The 14,609-nt window shown below is 41.4% G+C and overlaps 2 protein-coding genes and 1 non-coding gene across 10 annotated transcripts in view; 2 read left to right on the forward strand and 1 right to left on the reverse strand.

The window, feature by feature from the left end:
* ZNF654 (zinc finger protein 654) overlaps positions 1 to 2,090 on the reverse strand; it is a 130,506-nt gene extending 128,416 nt beyond the window's left edge. For 3 of the 5 annotated variants that reach the window (XM_068693001.1, XM_068692990.1, XM_068692992.1), the window contains exon 1: positions 1,476 to 1,496. Coding sequence is in view for 1 of the 5 variants with exons in the window: in XM_068692989.1 (XP_068549090.1) it covers positions 1,911 to 2,030 (120 nt within the window). In the remaining 4 variants the exon portion in view is untranslated. Of the gene's footprint in view, positions 1 to 1,475; positions 1,497 to 1,910 lie in introns of those variants that run through there. The other 2 variants (XR_011099762.1, XM_068692989.1) reach the window with 1 other exon arrangement.
* A 179-nt stretch (positions 2,091 to 2,269) lies between these two features.
* Positions 2,270 to 9,480, forward strand: CGGBP1 (CGG triplet repeat binding protein 1). 4 transcript variants are annotated; one of them, XM_068693338.1, is made up of 3 exons: positions 2,295 to 2,380; positions 2,781 to 2,881; positions 4,485 to 9,480. In XM_068693338.1, the coding sequence occupies exon 3, from the start codon at positions 4,515 to 4,517 to the stop codon at positions 5,016 to 5,018; it is 504 nt and encodes a 167-aa protein (XP_068549439.1). In that variant the 5' UTR covers positions 2,295 to 2,380; positions 2,781 to 2,881; positions 4,485 to 4,514; the 3' UTR covers positions 5,019 to 9,480. The 4 variants fall into 4 exon arrangements, with proteins under 4 accessions (XP_068549458.1, XP_068549447.1, XP_068549439.1 ...); XM_068693329.1 differs by having other exon boundaries at positions 2,303 to 2,420; XM_068693357.1 differs by lacking the exon at positions 2,781 to 2,881 and having other exon boundaries at positions 2,270 to 2,380.
* Positions 9,481 to 14,423: 4,943 nt separating this feature from the next.
* On the forward strand, positions 14,424 to 14,530 carry LOC137850359 (U6 spliceosomal RNA). Its single transcript, XR_011092504.1, has one exon. It is a non-coding gene; the product is annotated as a U6 spliceosomal RNA (small nuclear RNA).
* The last annotated feature ends 79 nt before the right edge of the window (positions 14,531 to 14,609 follow it).

Raw genomic sequence — 14,609 nt, forward strand, 5'->3', positions numbered from 1 at the left:
GTAATGGAACTATATACATGTAACTACTGGCTACTAACACCAACAGTTAACATGAACAATAAAAGTGTTTCTTTCAGGTAGTGTGAGCACATGTATTATTGCGAAGTAACTCTCTATAACTGTTGCTCAACTTTTGACACAAAACAAGAGGAACACACTATGCAAACTGGGACTTGCATTATCACCAAAAACACATTAAGACAAGCAAAATTGTGTTATCAGTGTGGGGTGGAATGAAGTGGAGAGGCTTGATCTGCACAATAGTCAGAAGATCTGATTTCAGAAGACCCGTATAGAAAAGTACAAAGCAACATGCTCCAACATACTATAGAGGCAGAGAGAAAGAACTAAGAGACATACCTGGAAAAATGAAAGCCACACCTAATCAAATTACATGATTTAAATGAGAAATCATCCTTTATAAGAAATGTTAAAAGGGAGAGGTGACCTAAACTTGACATACATTTCCAATACTTTCTCAAAAAGTGAACACAAACACATTCCATCACTTCCTGAATACACTGAGGGCCTAAAGCCCTCTGTATGTCCAGGTATGGATAGACACAAATATCCCACTGCCAACCTCAGGGTAAATGAGCTCACATAGAAGACTCAGAACTTCACTGGGTATAAAACCATGAGAAGTTACAAGCAGATAGAGGCTTTTTATGCTAGCACACTAGTTGAGACCCTGCATTTACATAGTTAAATCACTAGAGGAATATATTCTTACAAAATATGCTTAAACAAAACATGGAAGACCATATTTTGAGTGAGCACATGACTGCTGATCACCAGGCCAAATTCCAACAAGAAAACACCCTGACGACAAAGCATTAGGGTATTATCTCACTTCCAACAGGATTATTTCAACTACGTATTGTTTAGAAGAAATTTAAAAGAAAAGAAAGAGACCCCTTTATGAACTCTGAGCATTGGCTGCCTGAAGCAAAACAAAGTAGGGGAGAGGGCCTGGCACTCTTGCTATACAGAAGAAACTGCAGAAGTCAAGGTCAAGTGACTTGGATACTCTACCACCAATAACTGTGATACAACCACTTCATGGGGAAATTTAACCCCCGGTCTTGTCCTCTTCCCCACTAAGTCCTAGCTTTGTCCATGACATGGGATTGGCATTATATATGAAACTACTACCCTGCCCCCACTACCTCATCAGCATGAGTTCAACATGCAGCAAGCATGGCTTGAAAAATCTAATACAGAACTTGTAATCTTGACAGAAGCCTGCGTATCCCTCCGGCCTGCCAACTTCATGAAATGCAGCTGTGACTTACAGAACCACAGTGTGACTCTGTGATTTACCCCATACTTCCAGAAACCTCTGCTTCGCTTTTTACTGGCTGTACGGATCTCAAAATAGGTATGTTGAGCCTGTACAGAACGGATATTGGTTTCTGTTCAAAGATTTGTTTAAGAGGACTGAGACGGAACCAAAAAGCAACCTGGAGACTTACTGAGCAGCACACCGAGAGTTCCAGCTGCCAACCGCAATAAGCAAATTGTCAGTTAAGCGTTCCACTGCGGGTTAAGAACAGAAAGCAGTAACGGAGAAGCCCCTTTGCTGAAATGGAAGAACACAGGCGCAGCGGTACGCGGCCGAGGAGTTGAGGCAACGAGGCGCTTCCATCCCACACCGCCCAGGCCGGGTGCTTCGGCGAAGGGCAGGCTCCGCGGCCGGGACACGGCGGGTGCCACCCGGGTGCCACCAGCACCTGGCAGCGACCCGGCCCGGGAGCACAACCTGTTGGCGCCCCCCCCCCCCTCCCCCCCACCTCAGGCCCCTCCCCGCACCCCCGGGCCCAGCACCCCCACACACACACGCCCCAGGGCCGGGCCGTGCGGGCTCCCCCCCGGCCCCGGGAGCCCCCGAGGCGAGCGCTGCCGCGCACCTGGCAGAAGCGGCGGCAGTAGGCCTGGCTGCCCAGCGGCGGCGGCGGGCCGGGCGGCGCCAGGGCCTCCAGCTCCTCGCTGAGGCGCTCCGCCTCCTGGTCGCTCTCGTCTTCCGCCATGCTGCCCCCGCCGCCCTGCGCGTACCCAGCGGCCCCCTCCCTGCCCCGCCGGAAGGGCCGCCCCCAGCCCCGCCCCGCCCTCCCCGCCGCGCAGCTCACGTCCGGCCGCGCCCGCCTCCTGGCCCCGCCTCCTCGCTCCCGCCTCGCTATTGGTCCGTCCCGCCGCCCGTCTCCCCGCCGCCCCGCCGCCGCCAGCCAATCGGCGCCCGCCTCCCTCCTCGCCCCGCCCTCCCCGGCGGCGGTTGCTAGGCGGGTTGCTAGGGCCCGCCTACCGCGGCCGCCAGCCTGGGTAGGGCCGGCTGCCTGCGCGGCGCCGGGCAGGCCGCGGCGGGAACGGCCGCTAACGGCGGGTAACGGACGGGCCGGGGGCGCTGGGCGTGCGGTTACGGGGTACGGACACACAGATCCGGGCGTGTGCGTGTGTGTGTGTGTGGTGTGGGCGCGGCGCTGAGGAGGCGCCCCCGTTCCCCGGGGGGTGCCCGGGGTGCAGCCGGCGCCGCCTCGCAGCCCGCAGCCCCCGCGAGTGGGGCCGGGGGAGCGGGGTCCGCGGCTCCCCGCGGGGCTCCTGCTGCTGCCGGCAGCCTCGGCGCGGTTCCCAATGCACTGGGGAATAGGTGGGGAATAGGCCGGCTGCGGGCACGCCTCCCCCCCCCCCCCCGCGCAGGAACCCGGTCATATCTGAGAATCCACGCCAAGCCTTGAGAGCTGGAAAAAAATATCGCATTTTTCACTATTTTGAACTATTCGTAGAATGCCGGTCTTAATTTGGAGGTAGCGTAACTGCAGGCGGCCGGTTTCGGGGATCATTCGCTCTGACATGTCAAGCTCCTGAGTGGCAGCGTTATTTTGGGGTAAGGCTTGTTGAAACTTTGATTCCAGGAAACTAGGTTGTAAGAATGTAAAAACTTATCTTAAACATTCATTGTGCGGTGTCATTCAAGGCTGATGGTTCTGGGAAGTTGCAAATTACTTCAAAAAACTGATTAAGAAAATACCTAAGAGCAAGATGTTTGGCTCCCATTTTCAAAAGGTTGTCATCTCTTCGTGGAGCGATGCGTGTCCTTGTTGTCTTGAGGACTGAATTCTCTGTTTGTTTACCCTTTTCCCAGAGCAAGCGAATGGCCTTCTGGACAGCAAAAACTATTCAGTCCTTAAAGTTGGACAAGCTCAACTTGTTAGTCAACAAGTTAGTCGGCAAATTCAATCTTTTAAAGGCGGATTTTTAAAACGTTGCAACAGAGCCTGTGTGTAACAAAGTAAATGCAGAGAGTAGTACATCTCTGCTCATTCAGATGTTCATTTCTTCTTGTAATCAACACAGATAATACTAAGTTCCTTGAAGTCATTCATACCCATAAATAAATGTTGGCCATCATGTTATGTTTCCTCAAAATATTTGCCATGGAATTTTTAAGAAACCCTTTTTTTTTTTTTTTTAGTACAAAGTAGGTAGATAATTAAGTCAATTATTATTTTGCTTAAAAAAAATCAAACCTGAACAGGGCTTTACTTTGAAAAAAGACTTAAATTATCCTAGATGAGATTTATACCTGCTCCTACCTTTTCCAACAACAAAGAAAAGAAATAGGTCCTGGCTGATTTTAGTACATTAGTCTAGGTTACTGCTTGCTTTGATAATAACATAATTTAAAGTGATGTTCAGAACAGTCCAGCTGTCTCGTCTATGCATCAGTTACCTTTCATAGAGAAGTTGTTGTCTTCTTTGGAAAAAAATGGTTTTGCTTTGGAATTGAAATGTGCACATGCAAGTTTCTGTTCACAGTAGGCTGCTTTTGTTGCAGTTTCTTTGCAATCTCTGGTTGCAGTGACAAGAAGATTCGCTTTTGACTCTAAGTTAGGCCTCTAAGTTAGTCTTTGAGTCTTAGTTAGGGGTTGAGGCAGGGGCAAAATTGAAGGGTACTCCCAAATGAGTGCCGTCAAAGCTTAGGTCTTTTTACTGGTCTTTGTAAGGGACAGAGTGGACTTCTTGCCTGATTCTTGGACACCTGAGGTTTTTTTGAACAGAAGTAATATAGATTTTCAGGAAGTCAATGGAAAAATAGTGACTCAGCATAACTAGTAAACTGTTAAATTTGTTTAAACATTGAGAAAGCACCATTTTTCTCAAAAAATAAAGGATAAAACCACCTTGATGAAAAAAACCATTAAATTTGTGTGACTTTTAGTGAGGAACAAATGAAGTTTAAGGATTCCATTGAGCTCTGTACCTGTAGAAACTAAAAAATATTTTACACTGACCCCTGACAAACTTCCCTCTCCAAAGTTATTTGGAGACCTGTAGAACTGTTCAATGATAGTTTCACAAATGGCTTACATGTAATTGGCTTTTAGATGGCAACGAGCACTATGCTGGATATTGACTAGACTGCACTTAATACTATTTGATTGAAATCACTAGCATGCTTTAACAGCCTTTTATGTTATTCTTTTCAGCTTTTTGGGTAGAGCTCACTGAAGGCAGCAATGGAACGGTTTGGCGTGAAGTCTGCTCCATCACGTAACCGCTCGAAGACTGCTCTCTATGTAACTCCTCAGGATCGCGTAACTGAGTTTGGCAGCGAGCTTCATGAGGATGGAGGAAAACTCTTTTGTACTTCCTGCAACGTGGTTCTGAATCACGTTCGCAAGTCTGCAATCAACGACCACCTCAAGTCAAAAACGCATACAAAGCGGAAGGCAGAGTTTGAGGAACAGAACATCAGGAAGAAGCAAAGGACTCTGACGGCCTCCCTTCAGTGCAACAGTACTGCCCAAACAGAGAAAACCAGCGTCATCCAGGACTTTGTGAAAATGTGCCTGGAAGCGAATATTCCGCTCGAGAAGGCTGATCATCCTTCTGTGCGAGCCTTCCTGTCTCGCTACGTCAAGAATGGTAGCTCGATACCTAAGTCAGACCAGCTAAGGAAAGCATACCTGCCTGACGGGTATGACAATGAGAACCAACTCATCAACACCGAAGATCGTTGAGAAGAAGACTGTTTTCATCATCGTTGTGAAGTTTTACATATTGATGGTGTGGTTTATTTTTATATTCATGCATATATACAGTGTTACATATTGGTTTTACAAGCTATTTTGTATTATTGTAGAAATGACAATCTATTTGTGAACTGAGCGGTATGCCGCAGGCTGTTGCTAACCCTGCAGTAGGCTTCAGAGCTACGCTGACGTAGAACTCGTGTTGAACGTGGGGAAGGTGCCTGGCATACGTCCTGTCTACGCTCAGCCCAGCTGTAACTGACGCTGAGAAAAAGGCACTTGGATGGAGGACCTCACTTACCTAAACCGTGCATCTTGGCATGCAAGGAAGAAGACGCAGTAGGAATTGTTAATCATGTCAGTGGATTGCTTTGTCCAGTATCCTGTCCGTGAGTGACCAAGAAGTGCTGCGCATTTGAAATGCAAGAAGCTCTAAGAATGTTTAGTTAAATATAACTGGTCTTTCAGGGGAGGATTATTGCAAATTCCTAATCAAGTTGGCTTATAATATAAACCAGGAAATGTTTTTCTTCTAGAATATTCTTACCCTATTTGATGGAACTGTGGATGCGTTCATTATCTAGCTTACATAGCTGTTCTTGTGTACTGACCTTTGAACTCCACTATTCTCGTAAAGCCAGGAGTTTTGAAGGTTTACCATGCCTGCTCTTTTAAATCAATGTTTCCTTTTCTCTGTTCAACACGTTCCCTTCGGTTCCAGTGCCAATCTTTGGAAGTTGAATGGACAAACCAGTAACAGAGTGGTTTACAGTGCAGCTGCTGTCAAATGAATCTCACACTGGACCAAGATCTCAGTAGAGGGGAAAAATGCCTTTTTCTTACCAGCAGAACAAAAGATGCCGAACCTAAATTGGGGGTGGGAGAGGCACTAAATAGCGGAGTTGAATGAGCTTTTTAGGGTGCACAGGAGAAGAGGCTCCTCCAGCTCTCTGTGAAGGTACTCTACTTCTTTGGCCTTGACCTCAAAAAAAGGAGGTAAAAATTATTAAAATAGTTTTCAGAATAGTTACCGCAAAGGAAGGCTATCCAATAGCTGTACAAGCAAATAGGAATGCATATATACTTTGAAGCTATACTGGAATTGTACACCTGGACTATATTTCTTACTCTGTGCCAAGATCACAGCTATTGAACTGGCAAAAAGTACAGTTGTGAATTGAAAATTTTCAATAATACTCTTTCCCAAATCTAGTAAGCTATTACTAAGCTATTCCAAGTGATTATGCCAAATAGTCCATTCCACATAAGTACGCTATGAAGTTTTTGAATGGAAGGAGGGAGCATTGTGCAAAGTGTTGGATTATGACCAACTTCTGCCTGTCCTAGATTTTCTTTAAATGCTCTGGATTCAGGGAGGTGCCAAGCATCTTCTAAGTAGCATAGAAATCCTCCACTCAGTGGGTATAGCGGTGTAAGCATGCTTCTAACTCCCTCAAGCGGAGCCAGTAGTACTGGTCAGCTTCCTTTCTCTGGTAGAGTTTCACAGCATCTGTTTTTCATTATTTCTTTTATTCAGGATATTTACAGCAACACTAAGTATTTGCTAAAAGAGACAAAATGACCTGCTCATTTTGTTTCCTTGGCTGTTTCTAGAGCAGAGTCTCCTTTGCTGGATTAAAAGAGACTTATAATACTTAGTAACAGCTGGGTTTTATGCAATTAGCTCCTGAAGAAATGCAGATGGTGTTAGGTTATAACCAGGTCTCCTGCTTTGTGAAGAGTTTGAACAAATGGACAAAAGTAAAAAGCAGAAGGCTGCCTATCCACATGTACCACCACGCAGGTATTCAGTACCCCAGTGCACCTTTTGTCCCTGTTGAAAGTAGTGGGACTTGATGTGGTCACAGAAATCCTGTCAGTGATACTGGTTGCTGGTTTAGAACTTCCAGCAAATAACAGTAGTGATTTTTTTTCTCTAATCGTAGGTATTAAACTATGCCTTCCCAAATATCATTTGCTATTGCACAAGCTTGAGTTTTGCTTAAGATCATGAACTGCCTTGGGCTAGAACCGTTATAAATTTTCTTAAGCCAAGTGAAAGGTACACTGCCAATAGCCTTTTCTGTCCTGACAATAATTTAACGTGTTCTTTTACAGCTGCTGTCTCATTACAGTGAAACAATATCCTTGCTTTAATTTTTTTTTCACCTTACAAATGCCATCTTAGAATTGAAGCAAACAAGAAACAAAGAAGCGTAGAGAAAACAGCCTTCCACTAAACAAAAGTTTTGAGAGAATGGTGTGATTAAAAGATACAGATTTGAGCTAGTTAGCTCAGTCTTTGTGAACATGGGACTTTCCAGGCTATACCCCATAACCATTTCGGGCAGAATTGAACGTATGTTTTTCCTTGGACCCGCAAACTGACAGGTATTTTGAAAAACCTAATGATAACATTACCTATACTCCTCCCATTACATTAAAAATAAATAAATAAATAGAAAATAAAAGGTAGTGGTATCGACAGCTTTTGATAAAAAAAAATAGTCATCCTCAATAAGACAAAGTAGTATTTGACCACCTAGTTTATCAAAAGCTTATTCCCAGCTTACAAAGTAGTCTGTAAATTTAGGTTCTGCATGCAGAATACAATTCTGTAAGTATTTTGAGAAATTATTCTAGCTTCAATGTATTTTTAATGCAGAATTACTGGAGAGGATATGAGCCTGGTAAGGAACCTTATCAGTGTAGCCATAGGCTACCAACTTATAAGAGCTTGGAAATAGATCATCAGGATTTTGAATGGAACTGAATGAATTGCAATGCACAGCAGTCTGTAGGACAGTGATGTCTTACTAGTGGAATATTTACGTTAAAAAAAATTGTGAAGCCTCGTGAAAGTCAAGATTACCAGATTATATGCAATATATAATGAGGTAAAACAATTGAAGATAAATTAGTTCTAGGTAAGCTAGAAAGAATAATAAGTGAGTTTATATTCACGGACATAGCCCGAATCATAAACAAGACAGTTACGGTTGTTTTCTTTTAAAGTAAAAATGGTTCCACTCAGTCTTGGAACTGAGTCCTGCAAATAGTCAAGTTCATACCATAATTTTGCTGCTGTGGCCGTGGTTGGATAAAGCATAACCTTGATTTAATTAGTATTGATCTTAGGGAAGATTTACAGCCGAGGTTTTCTGGTATGTCTAAAACTAAGTAATAACAAATTCCTACCACAGAGGCTGTGGTTACGTTGTTTAACAGTCTCTATGGGGTTTTGCTTTTTTCTGCAAGAACATTGTGTTATTTTTCCATTTATTTCCTATAAAGAATACTCTCAAAAGTAAAGGGAGGATGTTAGCAGCTTCTACTTTTTGTCATATGTGCATTTGAAAGGGACAGGCTATAAGGGATACTTTTTTTTCCCCGGTGATTTTATTAATATATTTGAAACTAAGTGTAATTTAAAAAACAACAACAACAAAAAAACTACTCTGACCATGTACTTACATTATTTTAGCCAACTCACAGCTAAAATGTCTCTGAAGTGCTTTTCTCAGAACAATACTTTCAAAGAGTAAAATACCAGACAAAAGGAACATTCTCTGTTTTGTGACTACTTATGTGTATGCACCATGTTAGTTTCAGCATGCATGTTCTTGAAAAACAAACAAACATGAGTTCTAGTATATTTAAACATTTGAAGCCTGTAATTTGGCAGGTCCTTATAGGAGGTGACACATTGGACATAATGAAAGGGAAAGCTGTTGTTCAATTGAGAGAGAAACTTGGTTCTACAAAGTATGGGATATTCTCATGATAGAAGGACTATTTTTAGTCAGAGCCCCTTTTAACAATTCTGTTGAACTGAACAGTGAAATGCTCCCTGCTAGGTTTTGCAGCATAATGAGCTGGTTTTCAGGAGGGAAAAAAAAAAAAAAAAAAAAAAAAAAAGCTGGAAGTTTGGCAAGGATTAACTCTATTTATATTTGCATATAAAGAGAGGCAAGACTCACTGTTATTGTGTTCGCATTGTACTCACTGCTAATTTTTTGTGTAATTTGAGTGCTTGTTGTCTTTGTACAATTTTAAGGTTGTGTCTAACTTTCAAAATAAATTTTTTTTAACAAAAGCTTCTCATTGTAATAATGCTATTAGAGTTTAGTCTCTTCTGGGCTAGTGAAGATGCTGTATTTTTGTTTTGATGTTAAAGGATGTTTTGCTTCTGGTAAGTGGCTGCAGAACTGGTTTTACTGAAACAAGTGATGAACCTGTGATCAGGTACTAGAGTGGGGCTGAAACTATCTGGGTTCAGTCTCCTGCAGTGCCACCGGGCTTCCTGTTAGAGCAGAAAGACCAGAGAAAGTGATTTAAGTTTTTATATTAAAATACTATTGGAAGAGAAATACTTTACTTTGTAAAGTTTTCATTTGGTAATGGAAAAATGGTCCTTTTTTAAAAATAAAGGAATTCCTTTTTCATAGAATTTATGCATGATCTCTTATTTCAACAAGAAAGCAGATAAAGAAACTGTGGCAGTTCAAATATAACAGTAATGCAAGGCAGTGGAAATGGTTGGTGACATTGCAAGGGAAAGATGCACCCATGCCATTGTTTTAGCTTTTACTCTGTTTTGATGCAGGTTGACTGTTGATGCATCTATACAATCACACTGAAGTATGTTTCAGGACTGAATGTACAGAATCCCTGTTGCCAGTCACGTATGTGACTTTTTCTTGTGACAGAAATTCCCTAATCACACCTCCGGTGGCAAGTGAATGCTGAGTGCAATAATTGCTACGCATTTTGAAATTACAGTAAGCGATCTGTAGGTATAGCATCCTGTAGCTGCCTAATGCTTCAGATCTTTTCAGTAAGGGCTTCTGCAACATGGAAGAATCAGGTCCTTCCAAACTACCTGCAAGAAGGTCAGCATTTGATCTCTGACTCCCTTACAGACTTCGAGAAAAGAAAAAGAGCAAAAACTTCAGCCTGTCAAACTAATCAAGTGGGGGGTTGTTTATTTTCAAGTTTCTTTTCCTGAATTCTTGATTGGCTTGAAATCTCATGATAGATCAGTGAGAAACTTTTGCAGCCTCTTGGTTCATGAGTTTATTAATCATTAATTTCCCACTCTCAATCATGTTCAGATGTCAGCCCCTTTAGATCAGGCTACTTTTTCTTACCCTTATACCACATGGAAAAGCACAAGAGAAGTAAACATACCCTTTCTTAAAGTTTTCTTGCATGGGTAATTCCTCTTTGAAAGAAGGTTACGTATAGTTGCTGAATCAATGCATCGGTAACAACGCGTGTGGAAGCTGCTGCAGAATCAGGTGAGGCATGCATCTAGAGTTTGCTAACTCAGCCTTGCTAAATTCTTATGATGACAGTTTACTTTCCTAAGTGAATCACATGGTTTAACCCATATCCAAGATGCAGTAGGACTACGTAAACAATAATTGCTTTCAGGCCACATTTCTACTATTAATTAGGTTGGGCATTTGTCATTTACATAGACTGGACAGCAGAGACTAGAGGATAGACAGTCTATGGAAGTTCTGCTTAAGTCAGGTAAGGATTTTTTTCTGCCCATCCCACAACTTCTCTCTGTCTACAACTGGTTTGGAATTTATGGGTCCTCCAGTGGTAAGGACACTACTTTCGTATTCAAAAGCAGGGGCTACCACATCTCACAAGCACAAGGTGCAGACTCAGATGGGATAGAGAGCTGCAGCTGTCACTCAGGCTTGTCAGAGGGCAGCCTCAAGACCAATCCTAAGTGTTACAGACCAAGTACAAAATAGAATTGTATTAAGTACAAAATAGAAAACTCAGTATAAAATAGAAATTATAAACAATTACCAAATACCCATTTTGGTCTCTTCTACCTTTGAGATGAGCTTTTGAGTGTCCCAACTCAATGCTCACTTTCAGTTTCAGAAAAAAAAAAAAAAAAAAAAAAAGATTTAGTCTTGCAAAAGAACATCCATCTTAATAGAAGATCTCAGCTAGAGCTGGAGGAGGCCATAAGGAAGACTACTGGTTTCAGCTGGTCCATAAAGCCTGTCATCAGCTGAGCCAAATGACCCCAGCAATTTAAATTCCTAATTTAGATGTATATCAGTACTTACTGTGTCTTCTCCAGCTCAGTACCGCACAGGTAGGGACAGGATGTAAGATCAGAGGGCTAATTAGGTGCAGTGAAGCAACCAGTACTCTTGTATTATCATGTGCTCCATGCACTAAAATAACAGCACACATTCATTAGGAAGTTCCTACCATCACTCAGTGGATACTTGATCTGATCTTTCCCTTCCATAAGAACCACTATGTTCCTGAGGAAAATAAGGAATTTTGTTTTTCAGTTAACCAATAAGTATCTTATACCAATGCAGGGGAGAGAGCGTGTCGTTCAGCATTTCTGTTCAAAGCTGGAGAAAAAAATAATTGGGACCTTTAGAGGCTGTTAGGGTTTCTTTATATACTGCTTGCCTCAAGAGGTTTTTTTAATCTGTCCTTCAGTGTACAAAACAGCTCCCATATTCAGTATTAGATTTCACTACAGTAAATATTTCAGTAAATAAGACCTCCTTACTTTAATTCTTTCATAATTAGCCTTAAATTGCTTCCTCTCTCCCCTTATTTCTGAAACCTGTCATTACCATAAAATGCATCCAATAGCTGGAATACCCACGCTTACCCTTATTGAGGCATTTTACATACAACAAAACCTTGAGCAGTTTCTTAACCTTCACTTTATTGAACAAAGAGCTGACACCCCTTGCCAAAAGCCAACAGGCCCTTGCTCAGCCTGCACTGTAGAACCTGACCCAAGATACACACATGCCAATTTATTGAAACTTAGCTCATCTGCTTAAACTGAAATTGCTCAGGAAGAGCAGGGAGATGCAGAAAGCCTCACTGTGATAAAGGGAGAAGCTGGTAAAGAAAAGAAGTAACCGATCCCTCGTTTAGCAGTGAGTTGCAGTAATACGAGATGGGAACAGGCTGCAGAGACATGTACTGCGAGCTGCATATCATTAGCAACAAACAAGTAGCTGGATGGAAAAAGTTTGCTGAGAGACTAAATTATTTCATTTCTTGAAGATACTAAAACTTCTTCATATAGTGTTATGAAGGTAATTTTCAGCAGACTTACTGGAGGCCACTATCTAAATGCCATGTGGGTGATCAGAGGCCAATGCCTAACTACCTGGAAAAAGGGAGAAAACAAACCCAGAACACAAACTGTATTGTCAGAAAGAAAACTTAGGTATTTTCCCCCCGTTTATGTACAGTAAAGAAGAAACAGACACAACCAAGTGGACTGAATCAGGTGAATAAAGTTGCTATTAACAGCAATCCTCAGATGTTAAGACTGTCCAAACTTGACTCTGTATTCTTGGAAACCCTTCTGACAAAAGTGTTCAGCGCACACACAACTGTGCCAATTGTTGCATTTGTATTGCACTGAAATATCTTCCTTCTTGAAAGACGTGGTATCTGCTAGGATTCAGCTGAGGTCTGATTTGCATATAGCAAAGTTACCACACAGTGGAAGTCAGTGCCATCTAGTGACATTTTTTTCATCCATCTTCAAACAATTGTGTCTTAAATTAAACACATAAGCTCCTCCCTCTCCTTGTTACAGTGTTAGATTAGGACTGTCCTTCCTTTCTTTTGTAAATAGTTACCTTACATTTTTATATCTATAGTATATTTTTTTATATATATTTTTATGTTTAAGTTACAGTTATATTTGCTTAGTGAAGTGTTTTATATACAGCAAAATCTCTGAAATGTGCTTAAAGCAGAACTTGGTACTGTAGTGCCTCAAATTAAGGGACTATTTTAAAAAATTGAATATAAATTACTTTTTAAATATATATTTTAAAAATATTATTTCTAACTTGTTGCCATTTAAAAAAAAAAAAAAAAGCTTCCAGGAATGTCTCAAGGAGGTAAGAAAGTCTTAACAAGAAATATGATTAATATCAAGTTCTTTGACATCTTTCGGCAGAATCTCAATAACAACACCAAAAAAAAAAAAAAACCCTACTGTTCAACAGAAAGGAAATAAAAAATAATAATGCAATGTAAGCAGCGATAATAGAAGTCATGTTTGCCAAAGTATTTTCAAGAAAAGGGCTCCAAAAACATAGATGAGTGCCTAAGATATTTACTATTAATAATACAAAGTGACAAATTCTCATAAATTACCTACCTATGGTACAGGAAACACGTGCTCCTTTCTGCAGTTGAGACCATCTTCACCTCTCCTGTGAGGTTTGGGCAATGTTCCCAGACACATGGTCTGGTTTTTGGGTGGTCCTTTGGAGACCAAGTTGTGGGACTCAAAGGTCCTTGTGGGTGTCCCTTCCAACATGGGATATTCTACAGGAGCGTGCATCTCACATTTCTGAACAAACAAGGAATTATCCATATCGAGATGTAATCTCAAAACACCCTAGAGAACAGACAAAGCCTTGCCTTTTTGAAAAACAAGTCAGTAGCAAAAGTCTCAGCCCAAGCCAGTTACCAATTTTCCCTTCACATTACCCTCCCACTTTCTGCAGGAAGTTGAGGAAGCCCCTCAAACGTTTAATAGCATAAATAGGGATCAAACCACAAGCATGAGTTACCTAAAGCTACGGTTAAAACTCCAAAAAGATTACAAGGGTCAGAAAAAAATATAAATAAAATAAAATTAGAAATGCCCTAGGGCTATTTATCAAGATAAGGATCTGAACCATAGTAATGAATCTCCTTCCCCATCCCTCAAGGTCTTTCCTGGTTCTCATCAAAACAGGAGAAACAAACTTGAAATTTAAGCATTATTTGCCTATTTTTGAGTGATTATTTTACCTGATTGTTTTGCTCCCCGATTAAAATTTAATCTTTCTAATGAGAAAGCAAATATTAGATATCAACTACTGATATGAAATTCCTGGCAAACATTTGCCCTAACTCAGCATTAAGACAACCAGAAATTACACTGACAGAAACACATCCCTTAACGACCAATTCTGCTGTCCAAGCTGGCTATGGATTCAGCCACTAGATGTCTTCACTATTCAGAACTGTGATCTGCATTACTAGTGTTATTCTCTTCAGTGGACTCCTGCTGTGTGGGTGGAGTTACACTCTTTTTTTTTTTTCGTAAAGATTTTTCAGTTACACCTGTTTGCACTATTTGTAAGGCTATTTCCTCACAGCCATCAGTATGATTCTCATGAACATCATGGACTGGACCGGGCACTTATAACTCAGAAATTTTGGAAATTATTTCCTCCAAAATATCACAAAAATATATATCCTACATATATATGTTCTAACAAACATCTGTGTTAACACAGGATTTTAAAACTGCAGTATTTTCTTCCCTGGTTTCTATTTGTGGTTGTATTTTGATTATAAGCAGAAGTGGTTCTCGCTTTGGCAGCACATACACTAAAACTGGAATGATACAGAGAAGATTAGCATGGCCCTTGCACAAGGATGACATACAAATTCATGAAGCCTTCCAATTGCTGTTTGTGACATTCCTGTTCAACCTTTGTTTGCTTCTAACTTCATGAAGAACCTCCGCATTAGGTCATTTTAGAAGTTTTG

The sequence above is a fragment of the Anas acuta genome, chromosome 1 (assembly GCF_963932015.1).
Source record: "Anas acuta chromosome 1, bAnaAcu1.1, whole genome shotgun sequence".
In the NCBI taxonomy this organism is placed as follows: domain Eukaryota; kingdom Metazoa; phylum Chordata; class Aves; order Anseriformes; family Anatidae; genus Anas; species Anas acuta.